General features: G+C 42.2%; 1 protein-coding gene across 8 annotated transcripts in view; it reads left to right on the top strand.

The window, feature by feature from the left end:
* LOC124009395 (protein SMG7-like) overlaps window positions 1-13,850 on the top strand; it is a 29,418-nt gene that overhangs the window by 8,729 nt on the left and 6,839 nt on the right. For 6 of the 8 annotated variants that reach the window (XM_046321191.1, XM_046321193.1, XM_046321190.1 and 3 more), the window contains exons 4-17: window positions 1,156-1,273; window positions 4,475-4,607; window positions 6,414-6,585; window positions 6,704-6,775; window positions 6,950-7,100; window positions 8,113-8,260; window positions 8,553-8,715; window positions 9,024-9,183; window positions 9,385-9,455; window positions 9,551-9,611; window positions 9,723-9,842; window positions 12,753-13,170; window positions 13,349-13,487; window positions 13,665-13,804. In XM_046321191.1, the coding sequence (XP_046177147.1) occupies window positions 1,156-1,273; window positions 4,475-4,607; window positions 6,414-6,585; window positions 6,704-6,775; window positions 6,950-7,100; window positions 8,113-8,260; window positions 8,553-8,715; window positions 9,024-9,183; window positions 9,385-9,455; window positions 9,551-9,611; window positions 9,723-9,842; window positions 12,753-13,170; window positions 13,349-13,487; window positions 13,665-13,804 (2,066 nt within the window). The remainder of the gene's footprint in view (window positions 1-1,155; window positions 1,274-4,474; window positions 4,608-6,413; window positions 6,586-6,703; window positions 6,776-6,949; window positions 7,101-8,112; window positions 8,261-8,552; window positions 8,716-9,023; window positions 9,184-9,384; window positions 9,456-9,550; window positions 9,612-9,722; window positions 9,843-12,752; window positions 13,171-13,348; window positions 13,488-13,664; window positions 13,805-13,850) is intronic. The other 2 variants (XM_046321194.1, XM_046321195.1) reach the window with 1 other exon arrangement.

Below are 13,850 nucleotides of genomic sequence, written 5' to 3'. Positions count from 1 at the left end.
ATCCAAAGTTAAATCTAGAATTGGCTTCCAATTTTGCAACAAAGCATCCTTCACTCATGCTGCCAAACATACCCTTGTAAAACTGACCATCCTACCGATCCTCGACTTCGGCGATGTCATTTACAAAATATCCTCTAATACCCTACTCAATAAATTGGATGCAGTCTATCACAGTGCCATCTGTTTTGTCACCAAAGCCCCATGCAGTACCCACTGTTGCGACCTGTATGCTCTCGTTGGCTGACCCTCGCTTCATACTCGTCACCAAACCCACTGGCTCCAGGTCATCTACAAGACCATGCTAGGTAAAGTCCCCCCTTATCTCCGCTCGCTGGTCACCATAGCAGCACCCACCTGTAAATCGCGCTCCAGCAGGTGTATCTCTCTGGTCACCCCCAAAACCAATTTTTCCTTTGGCCGCCTCTCCTTACAGTTCTCTGCTGCCAATGACTGGAACGGACTACAAAAATCTCTGAAACTGGAAACACTTATCTCCCTCACTAGCTTTAAGCACCCACTGCCAGAGCAGCTCACAGATTACTGCACCTGTACATAGCCCACCTATAATTTAGCCCAAACAACTACCTCTTTCCCTACTGTATTTTTATTTTATTTATTTATTTTGCTCCTTTGCACCCCATTATTTTTATTTCTACTTTGCGCATTCTTCCACTGCAAATCTACCATTCCAGTGTTTTACTTGCTATATTGTATTTACTTTGCCACCATGGCCTTTTTTTGCCTTTTACCTCCCTTATCTCACCTCATTTGCTCACATCGTATATAGACCTGTTTCTACTGTATCATTGACTGTATGTTTGTTTTACTCCATGTGTAACTCTGTGTTGTTGTATATGTCGAACTGCTTTGCTTTATCTTGGCCAGGTCGCAATTGTAAATGAGAACTTGTTCTCAACTTGCCTACCTGGTTAAATAAATAGCCAAGTTAGCGTTATTCATTGTGGAGCTATTGTTAAGTGTTTTACTTTTCTATTTTATTTTTCTGCATTGTTGGGAAGGACGTGTAAATAAGCATTTCACTACTAGTCCACACCTGTTTTATGAAGAACGTGATGAATAAAATGTGATTTAATCCATCAGAAGTGTATAAAATATAAGTGAGAGGAGTGCCCATAATGTCCTCCTTTCCCCTAGATTCTAAGCTTGGTGCAGCAGATGTCTGGACTTCAAGGCAGGCTCTTCAGGACTTGTACCAGAAGATGCTGGTGACTGACCTGGAGTATGCTTTGGACAAGAAAGTGGAGCAAGATCTGTAAGTCCCAGTCTACATTAAATTGGTTATGTAATTTAACCTATTAGGCAGCCTACTACTATCGCCACTCTTGCTAGGTCTAGGGATCTTAGCCTCACTTCGTAACAATAAGATGATCCTAATTTTATAATGGGAAACAATGTTTTGCAGTCTTTCTGAAGGTCACATAATTATGTTATGTATTCCTGTTTCATTAAGTCATTTGACCTTACATCAACATACTCTTTAGTCCAATAGTTATCACTCTAGTTGTTGTTATCACATTCCAGGCTGTATCACATCCGGCTGTGATGGGAGTCCCAAAGGGCATTGTCCGGGTTTGGCTGGCGTAGGCCATCAATGTAAATAAGAATTTGTTCCTGACTTGCTTAACTAATTTTACATTTGTAAGATTGCAAGACGACTGTAAAGAAAGTAGATTAGTAATAACCAGAAGTATGGACTCAAGTCACTTGACTTGGACTCGAGTCACAAATTTAATGACGTGAGACTATTTGATTGAAAATAAAATAACTTCGTACACAACATTTACTTGAGACCAATGTTCCCTCTAAACTGCGCGCTGCTCACCCGGGGCTGCTGTGCAGAAGAAATATCAGCCCCTGCGGATAACACTGTCAGCCTTTCCATTTACTGTTGGAATTGTGATCGGATCAATGCTTATTATTAGCCACTTTCAATGCAACATAAAGAAACTATGAAATACTTAGTATGCAAAACGTAACTATGCAAGACAATTTTGTCGTAGACCGAACACTTCGGAGAAGGATTCTATTGATTTGACAGGCATGTCTCGGGGCCTGTACTCTACGCAGACCGGTGCGCCATAACCAATCAGAGCTGCAGTAGGCCAAGCGTCACATCTGTAGGAAACCTGGCACCATCCCTACGGTGAAGCATGGTGGTGGCAGGATCGAGGGAAAGGTGAACAGAGCACGAAAACCTGCTCCAGAGTGCTCAGGACCTCAGACTGGGGGCGACGGTTCAACTTCCAACAAGACTACGACCCGAAGCACACAGCCAAGACAATGACTCGAAGCACACAGCCAAGACAATGACTCGAAGCACACAGCCAAGACAATGACTCGAAGCACACAGCCAAGACAATGACTCGAAGCACACAGCCAAGACAATGACTCGAAGCACACAGCCAAGACAATGACCCGAAGCACACAGCCAAGACAATGACCCGAAGCACACAGCCAAGACAATGACCCGAAGCACACAGCCAAGACAATGAGCCAAGACAATGAAGCACACAGCCAAGACAATGACCAAGACAATGAAGCACACAGCCAAGACAATGACCCGAAGCACACAGCCAAGACAATGACCCGAAGCACACAGCCAAGACAATGACCCGAAGCACACAGCCAAGACAATGACCCGAAGCACACAGCCAAGACAATGACCCGAAGCACACAGCCAAGACAATGACCCGAAGCACACAGCCAAGACAATGACAGCCAAGACAATGACCCGAAGCACACAGCCAAGACAATGACCCGAAGCACACAGCCAAGACAGCGACCCGAAGCACACAGCCAAGACAGCGACCCGAAGCACACAGCCAAGACAGTGACCCGAAGCACACAGCCAAGACTGCGACCCGAAGCACACAGCCAAGACTGCGACCCGACGCACACAGCCAAGACTGCGACCCGACGCACACAGCCAAGACAATGACCCGCACACAGCCAAGACAATGCAGGAGTGGCTTCAGGACAAGTCTCTGAATGTCCTTGAGTGTCCCAGCCAGAGCCCGGACCTGAACCCGATCAAAAATCTCTGGAGAGACTTTACAATAGCTGTGCAGCAATGCTCCCCGTTCAACTTGACAGAGCTTGAGAGGATCTGCAGAGAAGAATGGGAGTAACTCTCCAAATGCAGGTGTGCAAGGCGTGTAGCGTTATACCCAAGAAGACTCTAGGTTGTAATTGCTGCCAAAGGTGCTTCAACGAAGTACTGAGTAAAGGGTTTGAATTAATGTGATTTCAGTCTTTATACATTTCCAAAAATTAATTAATTTGTAGTTGCTTTGTTATTATGGGGTATTGTGTGTAGATTGATGAGGGGGGGAAATCGAATCCATTTTTAGAAGAAGGCTGTAACATAACTTTGGAAAAAGTCGGGGTCTGAGTACTTTGCGAAATGCACTGTACATACCATTTTTTTTTTAAATACTTTTTTAATTTTTTTTTTTTACCAGGTTTCAAGCATAGGCCTACAGTATTGCACAAATTATTGTTTAAAAAAACATACAATCTTCAGAAACAAAAATTGTAAGTCGGTTTGTTGACCAATGACTATTCATCAGCGTGAGCGCAAATCCATAAAACCCAGTAGGATTATGTTGTATATTATCTATATAAACATTATGTAAAAGATAAGAACAACTACGGACACTTATTTGCCAGAACAGTGACGCTAAGCTACATGCCAATTTCATTGATCATTTTCTTATAGCCTGATGGCTACTGGCTATGTCTGAAGATAGTTGTAATATTGCACTGCCTTCAATATTATGTGATGAATATTGCATTCTGGAGAAATTAAGATCTTGTTGATGATGATAGGGGCTACCTGGGGGAGGTGTCAAAAAGTTTGCGGATCACGGAGCTAGCGACTAGATGCAGCTGCATTATGAGATTGTAGGAGAGAAGATTGCCACAAATATACAGCTCCAAAAATGTTTTGCTAATCAAGAATGTGAACTGTTTACTTTGCAGGCTCTCCGGCAATGGGTCATCGAGCAACAATTACTATTAGCATAGGCGTACTGGTCTTTTTGTTTTGAAATTGCTTATTTAAACCATTTGGAATTTGTTTATAAAATGAATTATTACGTGATCAAAATATTTTGTAGACTATGGAAAGGGCTGTCTGGTAGCCTCAGTAGACTAAGATTGTTTTATTGACAGGACTTGAAAAAACGTGTGACTTGACTTGCTCTTAGAATGCTCGACATGGACTTGACTCGAGACTTGACCCGGTCCACTTAAGACTTGGACCTTGTGACTTAAGACTTGTTTGTGACTCAAAGTAGTGACTTGGTCCCACCTCTGGTAATAACTGTGAAGTGAGTCAATTTGCTCTCAAGCACAATACAACTATTGTACTGTTGGAAGTAGATGTATTATCATCAGCTGTTTGACTCTGAAACAAGAAAGTTTACTTTGATTTTCTCACCTCATTTTTCAGCTGGAATCATGCTTTTAAGAATCAAATAACAACACTACAGAGTCAAGCCAAGAACAGAGCCAACCCCAATAGAAGTGAGGTGCAGGCCAATCTGTCCTTGTTTCTCGAGGCAGCTAGTGGATTTTACACACAAGTAAGTTGCAACTTGAATCTTAGGTTTTGGCCGAGCCTTATTTGCCAGCTCTGCAGATATACAGTTGAAGTTGGAAGTTTACATACTTAGGTTGGAGTCATTTAAAATGTTTGTTTTTTAACCACACCACAAACTTCTTGTTAACCGACTTGCCAAAGCTATAGTTTGTTAGGACATCTACTTTGTGCATGACACAAGTCATTTTCCCAACAATTGTTTTCAGAGATTATTTCACATAACTCACTATCACAATTCCAATGGGTCAGAAGTTTACATATACTAAGTTGACTGTGCCTTTAAACAGCTTGGAATATTCCAGAAAATGATGTCATGGTTTTAGAAGCTTCTGATAGGCTAATTGAGATCATTTGAGTCAATAGGAAGTGTACCTGTGGATGTATTTCAAGGCCTACCTTCAAACTCTGTGCCTCTTTGCTTGACATCATGGGAAAATCAAAAGAAGTCATCCAAGAACTTGTAGACCACCACAAGTCTGGTTCATCCTTGGGAGCAATTTCCAAACACCTGAAGGTACCACAACCATCTGTACAAACAATAGTATGCAAGTATGAACACCATGTGACCACGCAGCCATCATACTGCTCAGGAAGGAGACACGTTCTGTCTCTTAGAGATGAACGTACTTTGGTGCGAAAAGTGCAAATCAATCCCAAAACAACAACAAAAGACCTTGTGAAGATGTTGGTGGAAACGGGTACAAAAGTATCGATATCCACAGTATGAGTCCTAATAACCTGAAAGGCCGCTCAGTAAGGAAGAAGCCACTGCTCCAAAACCTCCATAAATAGCCCGACTACGGTTTGCAACTGCACATGAAGAAATGTCCTCTTGTCTGATGAAACAAAAATAGAACTGTTTGGCCATAATGACCATTGTTATGTTTGGAGGAAAAAGGGGGAGGCTAGCAAGCCGAAGAACACCACCCCAACTGTGAAACACTGGGATGTTAGCGTCATGTTGTGGGGTGCTTTACTGCAGGAGTGACTGGTGCACTTCACAAAATAGATAGCATCATGAGGTAGGAAAATTGTGGATATATTGGAGCAACATCTCAAGACATCAGTCAGGAAGTTAAAGCTTGGTCGCAAATGGGTCTTCCAAATGGACAATGACCCCAAGCATACTTCCAAAGTTGTGGCAAAATGGCTTAAGGACAACAATGTCAAGGTATTGGAGTGGCCATCACAAACCCTGACCTCAATCCCATAGAAAATGTGTGGGTAGAACTGAAAAAGCGCGTGCGAGCAAGGAGGCCTACAAACCTGGCTCAGTTACACCAGCTCTGTCGGGAGGAATGGGCCAAAATTCACGTAACTTATTGTGGGAAGCTTGTGGAAGGCTTCACGCAACGTTTGACTCAAGTTAAACAATTTAAAGGCTATGCTACCAAATACTAATTGAGTGGATGTTAACTTCTGACCCACTGGGAATGTGATGAAAGAAATCAAATCTGAAATAAATTATCTCTACTATTATTCTGACATTTCACATTCTTAAAATAAAGGGGTGATCCTAACTGACCTAAAACAGGGAATTTTTACTAGGATTAAATGTTATGAATTGTAAAACGGAGTTTAAATCTATTTCGCTTAGGTGTATGTAAACTTCCAACTTCAACTGTATGTCTAGAATTTATTAAGTAAGCAGTTCATCATATTGACACAAGTAAGTTAATCAGAATACAAATAATATAATAAATGATGCTGGACATTTTTTAATCTCAATGTCAAAATGACAGAAGCAAAACCCGTCAACTCTTAGTAACTTGACCCTTTCCTCTAACAGTTACTACAGGAGCTGTGTACCGTGTTCAACGTGGATTTGCCGTGTCGTGTGAAATCATCTCAGCTTGGAATTATCAGCAATAAACAGACCAACCCCAGCACCATTGTAAAACCCCAACCTAGCTCTTGCTCTTATATCTGCCAGCATTGTCTTGTCCACCTTGGCGACATTGGTGAGTTTTCACACTATAAAATAATTTCACTGGGCAGATCATTTTGAGGTCAATATTTTATCAGGCTCCCAATCAGTGCTTTGAGCAGTTTAGCTTATCTCCTTTCCCCCCCTTCAAGCACGATATCGCAACCAAACCAGCCAGGCAGAGTCCTATTACAGACATGCAGCTCAACTTGTCCCCTCAAATGGTAAGTACTTACAAAGGTTTTAATGTACAGTATTTGTTTACTGGTACACAGAGCATCAATATACTTCTTTGCAACTTCCAAAATTTCACCTGATAAGAAAATAATTTCAGCATATGAAATCTTTTGTTAACCTGATAATTTCACTGATGTTCCAATGTCTTTCTCCTCCAACAGGTCAGCCTTACAATCAGCTGGCCATCCTGGCCTCCTCTAAAGGGGACCACCTCACAACGATATTCTACTACTGCAGGAGCATCGCCGTCAAGTTCCCTTTCCCTGCCGCCTCCACCAACCTGCAGAAAGCTCTCACTAAAGCTATTGAAAGGTATCATTGAGTGTTTTTATTGTAACCTCATTTCAACCACTCTTTTCAAAAGGTGTTATGCTTAGCTGTGTTTATTTTCCAACAGTGTGTAACAATGCCTAATTTATCGTAACATTACAGAAAATAAATCCTAATAGCTACATTTCAATATATATTTAATAAACTATTGCCATTTTAAAGAAACTCTACCCACAAACAATATTTAGTTTTTGTTTTATTAGTCAATTGTTGATATAGTCCCAAAATGTTTTGGATGTCAGTCACATTTTCAATATATGTAACTTTCCAAATGCAGGAAGTAGCATATCTTGAAGATGTGATTGGGGACATGCAAAACATATCCTTTTAAGATTAGTTCATTGAAACCAACTGGTTATATTATATCATGGAACACAATCTTCAAAAAGGCATTAACCTCCACAGTGGTGCTTGCTTGTAGAAGCTGATGGCTGTGGAATGGCATAACCTTGTTGTGTTAATTTAGCAGACAAGACGCTCTTATTTCCCGAGCCTTTATCACAGTCAAGAGACACCTGTTATAGTAAAAATACATGATGTAATATAACAGAATATTTTTCCAAGTGAAATAAGTTGCCAGTGCGTAGTGATGCGCATCTCGTGTCTGGAACACTTCTTAAGAGTCATCATTTGAAATGGAGTTAATATACTCCATTGATATACAAAGCCTCGGCTAACCAATTCTAAATGGCACTGCCAGTTAGCAAAGTAGCTTAAGCAGAAAAAAGACAGAACAATTATTCCAAAACTGCATCTTGTTGTTGGAACAAATGTAACACTAAAGTCAAAGCAAATGAACGTGGTCTTCAAGACATTTGGGCAGCCACAGCACATTCCAAATAGTTTTGTAGTATTTTTCTATATTTTTTTTCTCTGGTTAAAGACCCGAGTTTTGACGTCTGTCCAAATGCTCGATTACTGAAGTCCATCCCTAGTTTACAGTGTGTGGACTTGAGAGAGGAGTTGAACTTGTTGTATACGTGCTTAATCCCAGTCTTATCTTCAGCCACGATGAGGTCAAAACAAAGTGGAGTATGTCAGATTTCATCAAGGCCTTCATCAAGTTCCACGGTCACGTTTACCTGAGCAAGAGTTTGGAGAAGCTCAACAACCTGAGGGAGAAGCTGGAAGAGCAGTTTCAGGTAAAGATTTCAATTTAAAAGTAAAGTTTAAATCCTTTGACAGTGAACTAAGGATAGAGCGATCTTGGATATGTACTTATCTATGAAAGTCTGTGCATTACTGCACTTAACAAGCTATGGGCTAGTTTCCCAGACACTCATTAAGCCTGTACTGGACTGAAAAGCTTTCTCAATGGAGATTCTCCACTGAAATAGCTTTTTAGTCCAGGACTTGGCTTAATCTGTGTCTGAAGCTACCCCAATTCCATATATTTAAAATCGCTTAAACATGGTTTATTTTATTTTTTTGCAGAGGCTGATTCGACAGAAAGCCTTCAGCTCCCAGCAGCTGGTCCACATCACGATTATCAACCTGTTTGAGCTGCACCATCTGAGGGACTTTGGCAACGAAGCAGATGACCAGAGCTTCACCTCCGATGAGCAAATCGGCTGGTTCCAACTTCTCGGCCTCTTCAGTATGTCCCCAACTCAAATTGTTTCTCAATATGCATGAGACGATTCACCTTGTGGTTGACATGCCTGTTCGTGGTTATACAGTTTTTAGTTTGTTACTCTCTATGTTTAAAAAATCTGGAAGTACTGACAATGGATTTGATAACATGCATCTTAGATGTAATTGTATTAACTGCAAGGCCCAGCTAGCAGATTGTCTCAAACGCTTTTCTCAACCTCATAGTCTATCAGATGTCACCACTCTTTGTCCAATTAGAATGACAGAATTGGATTTACTTGTGGTGGTATTTTATTGCCCTCTTCCTTTCAGTGTCATTTCTGGGTATCATGTGTAGCCAAGCATTACTGAATAAGAACCGAGGAGAGGAGATCATGGGAGAATGCCCACTGCCGGCCATCAAGGTGTCTCTGGACTGGCTCAAACTGCAATCCACTGTTTTTCAGGACAGTGCTGTGAACAAACGACAGTAGTATGTTTTTCACTTTCTATGTCAACATTTGCCCTCCATGTGTCATATTTTAGTTTGATACGTTCTGCTTCTCTGGTGTTGTAGCGTATTCTATTGTTTACTCATTTTTGGACCCTTTTAGATCTTAGCAATAGCAGGAATACTTGTGTTTTTGTATTATCTGCGTTTTAGTTAAAATATTTTGCTCTTATTTCACCTCAGTGTTTGGCCTTGGCTGGTGTCCATTCTGAACAGTTTCCAACCGAAGGAAGATGATGTTTCCTGTGCATCAGGTAATGCCCATTTGAAATCTCTGCTTTGATTCTCATTCTTGGTTAGAGCTCTAATTTAGTTGATTTGTCTCTAATGTCCCTTATCTGTTTTCCAGTGACTCCACTTCCAGAGGAGTTTGAACTGCAGGGGTTTCTGGCTCTCCGGCCAGCTCTACGGTACTTGCATTACGTACCCTGTCTCAGCCTGTCCTCCATAAAGACTGTGTGGTTGTGTGCATAGCATGTTCCATGTTCTCTTGTATTAACCCTGGTATACCCCTTTCCCAGGATCCTTGACTTCACTAAAGGCCACCAGGGCGTTGCTGTGGACAAGGAGGGTCCGCCAGTCCGTGCCCGTCACCAGAGGCTCATCAGTCTAGGGAAATGGGTGGCAGACAACCAACCAGGGTGAGTCTTCAACTCTCTACCCACTACTGTTTAAAAGACTTATTATGAGCTACCACATTATACCGACATTATAAAAAATGTTTTCATCTTTGAATAATGGCCTGCTTCAAAGATGCAACAGTCTCTCTTTACCTTCGCACTACTGACTTATTAGGCATTTTCACACTGCGCCTTAGCCCTGGGCTAAGGCCAAGTGAGTGTCTACACTTGCTCATTCTAAAATGAGCAAGCACCAACATTAGCCCAGGGCTAGCTGGCCCTGCTCTGGAGCAGGGTGAGCACTGGCTTTTTGGGGCTAGCCCCAGAAACATGGTGCCAAAATAGCCAGTGTGAAACAGGGTCAAGAACAACGCATAGAATTTTCACTGTCCAATCACAAAATCTGCACTTTCATATAATTTTCATGTCTGTGATGCGTTCTGCACAGTATTTTAATAAGTACATGTATACTATTTCATCCTCATGTGGATAAAAACCTGTCAATTAAAAAAATAAAATAAAAATAATTAGTGAAAGAACATTGGTTACTATGGCTAACAAAAATGGTTGCTATGCAGGCTGGCTAACTGCAGGATTTTTGGAGTCTACTTCGCCTCCTGTGGTTCGACTCCTAAAACACTCTGAAACGGTTATTTGAGTCCTACTAGGAAGACATTTGCATTCAGGAGGATTGACATGAGTATGATCTTGCCCTATTGCTCAGCAATAAAGCCCACAGCCCATAAAAAGCCTATTTTGTTTGAATATAGGTGATGTGTAGGAACTAGAATATTTAAGTGATATTTTGTCATTATTATCGAAAAGTGTGTTGTTCCAGAGGAGTAATCACACAGGATCTGTTTTTCCAAACTGCTCCTTGTAATTCTTAATTTATTCACATTTAATTGACTTTTTTATTGTTGCCGTGAATATATTTCAACGTCATGTCTAGACTATATAATATGCTACACTGGTAACTTGTGCTTGGCTGCCAAAGGTGTCCCCATAATATTTAAATTGATGAAGTGTGATCCTAATAATTATTTTAGGGATCCATGGTAGACGTCCTTCCTGCTGAATCATATTTGCACTTGACTGTTTATGAATGAGAAAATAAACTGGCCATTTCCAAGAAGTTTAGCTGGGCTTCCCTGCTTTGCGATCTATTGCCTAGGACGGTGATCTAAAACCGACTACGGCCAATCATTTCCTCCGTTGCAAAAATACAAAATCTTTGGAGACGAGCAGTCGATTCTAGCAGAATCGATGCCTGACACCCAGAAATGGGAGTCGACACCGGGAGTTGATGGGTTGAATGTCAACTCCCCACCACTACACTTAGCTAGCCAACTGAAGGCGGTCAAACTCTACAGCTGGAAGGGCAGCAAAGCAAACACTCTATTTTCGTCTCTTATCATAACTTTTCTATTGACATTTAATTGGATATAGTTATCCATGATGATAATATTGTTGCATGATTTGATTTGGATGAGAAAAGTTGATGTCTCATCCATGCACAGCATTCGCTGTACATGGGCGATATCGCATGTCAAAAGTGACAGATTATTTCCAGAGGTCGGACAGGCAGATTATCATGAAATGATTGGCTAGAAGCAAAATAATGAGGAAGTAATGTGTTTAATAATTACCTTATTAACATTGGTCACGTGTTTGTCCGAAAGCCCATGGCTTTGGAATACAAGTGTGACTCCTCAGCCCATGGCTGAAGCTTAGCCCAGGGTTAATAATAGTGGTGCACGACTCCATGATTTTTGGAGTCGATTCTGACTCCTGTGGTTAGAGTCGACCGAGTGAACTCTTGCTCGACTCCCAAAACTGATGCGCACTCACCACCTCATTATTGCCGGAAGGTAGCCGGGAGGTAGCCCTAGTGGTTAGAGCGTTGGACTAGTAACCGGAAGGTTGCAAGATCGAATCCCTGAGCTGACGAGGACAAAATCTGTCGTTATGCTGCTGAACAAGGCAGTTAACCCACTGGTCCTAGGTCAGTTAACCCACTGGTCCTAGGTCAGTTAACCCACTGGTCCTATGCCGTCATTGAAAATAAGAATGTGTTCTTAACTGACTTGCCTAGTTAAATAAGAAAGTAAATCAAATTGCAGAGTCCTACTAGGAAGACAACATTTGCGTTCTAGAGGACTGACATGAGTATGATCTTGCCCTATTGCTCAGCAACTTAGCCTATAAAAGGCCAACTTTGTTTGAATATAGGTGATGTGTAAGAATTGGTATACTTTAATATACTTTTGGTTAATTTACAATGCTTTGCTAGGCAAGACATTGTGAGATGCAGATAACCAAGATATACGCACGGTTTCGTCTGTCTGTCTACCTGCCCCGATACTCTTTTCCTCGTTGGCTCGCCTGCTCTTTTTCCTTGCTATGCAAAACACTAGTGTGTGTTCGGTCTGTTGCGTGTAGAATAGCTCGGCCTACTTTAGTTAACTTTCCCGAGACATTGCCTACATCTTTTGATTATCGATGCACAGTTCTGTCTGCATGGTGGCCTGGCTGTGCCCCTCCCATCTCTTTCTCTCCCTCGCTCTTTCTTTGCTGTGAAAGATGCGAGAGTTTGTTCTCGAAGTAGACTATGACAACTAGTTTCCTCCATTGAAGAAAATACACAATCTTAAGAGTCGATTCCTAGTGGATTGACGCTTGACAACCAGAAAAGGGAGTCGACGGCCAAGGAATTGATTATTTTGGAGTCGACTCCCCACCTCTAGTTAACAAATGCTTGTGTAAACACAGGATAAGCTAGTCTAAGAGCCCAAAACTAAGAACAATGCAGTGTGAAAAGACCGATTATGAACTAAACTACCACATGCGCCAATATGTCATTTTCCATCTTACTTGAATAGCCTACAAAATGCAACAGTATGTGACAATGCCTGTGGCTGTGTATTCCAGGCTGATTCAGTACAAGTTCAGCAACAGTCTGCTGTTGTTCAGCACTGACATTGAGGAGCTGACAATTGAGGAGCCCCAGGAGAAGGATGCCCCTGTGCTCCAGGAGTCCTCCAATGGAGAGCAGACTCCCAACGAGGGCAAAATGGGTCTGAAGTCAGTCCTATCCATAGGCAAGACCCAGAACAGTGTGTTGGAGATTGGCGAGAGACCCGTAGTGACTTTCAAGGAGAACATCAAGCCCCAGGAGCAGAGCAGGGAGCCCAGCCGCAACCAGCACCATAAGGATGCAGGGAAGGAACGGAGGGACTTCGGCAAAGGTAACGGAGCGCTGGGAAAAGGAGAGCAGAAGAGGGATGGCAAGAGGAAGAGTGAGGTGAAGAAGAACAGCCATGAGAAGGCTGCAGATGCAGGGAAACAGGTAGAACGAATGCATTGTTTTTCTAAAGGTGGGATTTATTCTGTGATTGTATGTATGCATCCCAAATGACACCCTATTCCCTATATCTGACCAGAGCCCTATGGGATCTATTTAGGACGCAGGAATGTTTACTGGAGTTTTTACTACCTACTGACCCATAGTTTGTGTCTCTGTGCAGGTGAAAGCCCAGCCGGAGATGAGGACACCCGTGTCTGAGGCCCGGAAGACTCCAGTCACTCAGACCCAGACTACCTGCTCCTCCCAGTTCATCCCCATCCACCACCCGGGAGCCTTCCCTCCCCTGCCCAGCCGACCAGGTACCAGCACCACCTTTCACAGTGATCACATACCTAGGTTAAACAGTTTTACACTTAAAAGATGTTTAGATCTAAGAGTAGCGAATAACCCTCTCTATTTTATGTGTAAACTGTTTGCAGTTCAATTGTATTCTGCCATTTAAATTCATTAAACTAACTTGATGTTGAACTTTTCAGGTTTCCCTTCGCCGTCTTATGTGATCCCTCCTCCTGTGGCGTTCTCCATGAACCCTGGCTTCACCTTCTCTACAGGCATGTCTGTCTCTGGGCCATTCCTACAGCCGGTCTCCCACCCTCAGCAGCCTGGCGCCCAGCAGGTAAAGGGAGAGATTCTGCTCAACTCTAAGGGCAAGATTCCCAGAC

Source organism: Oncorhynchus gorbuscha, linkage group LG22 (genome assembly GCF_021184085.1).
Source record: "Oncorhynchus gorbuscha isolate QuinsamMale2020 ecotype Even-year linkage group LG22, OgorEven_v1.0, whole genome shotgun sequence".
NCBI classification, from domain to species: domain Eukaryota; kingdom Metazoa; phylum Chordata; class Actinopteri; order Salmoniformes; family Salmonidae; genus Oncorhynchus; species Oncorhynchus gorbuscha.
The sequence above is the reverse complement of the archived record's forward strand: the minus strand, read 5'-3'. Positions and strand labels throughout refer to the sequence as shown.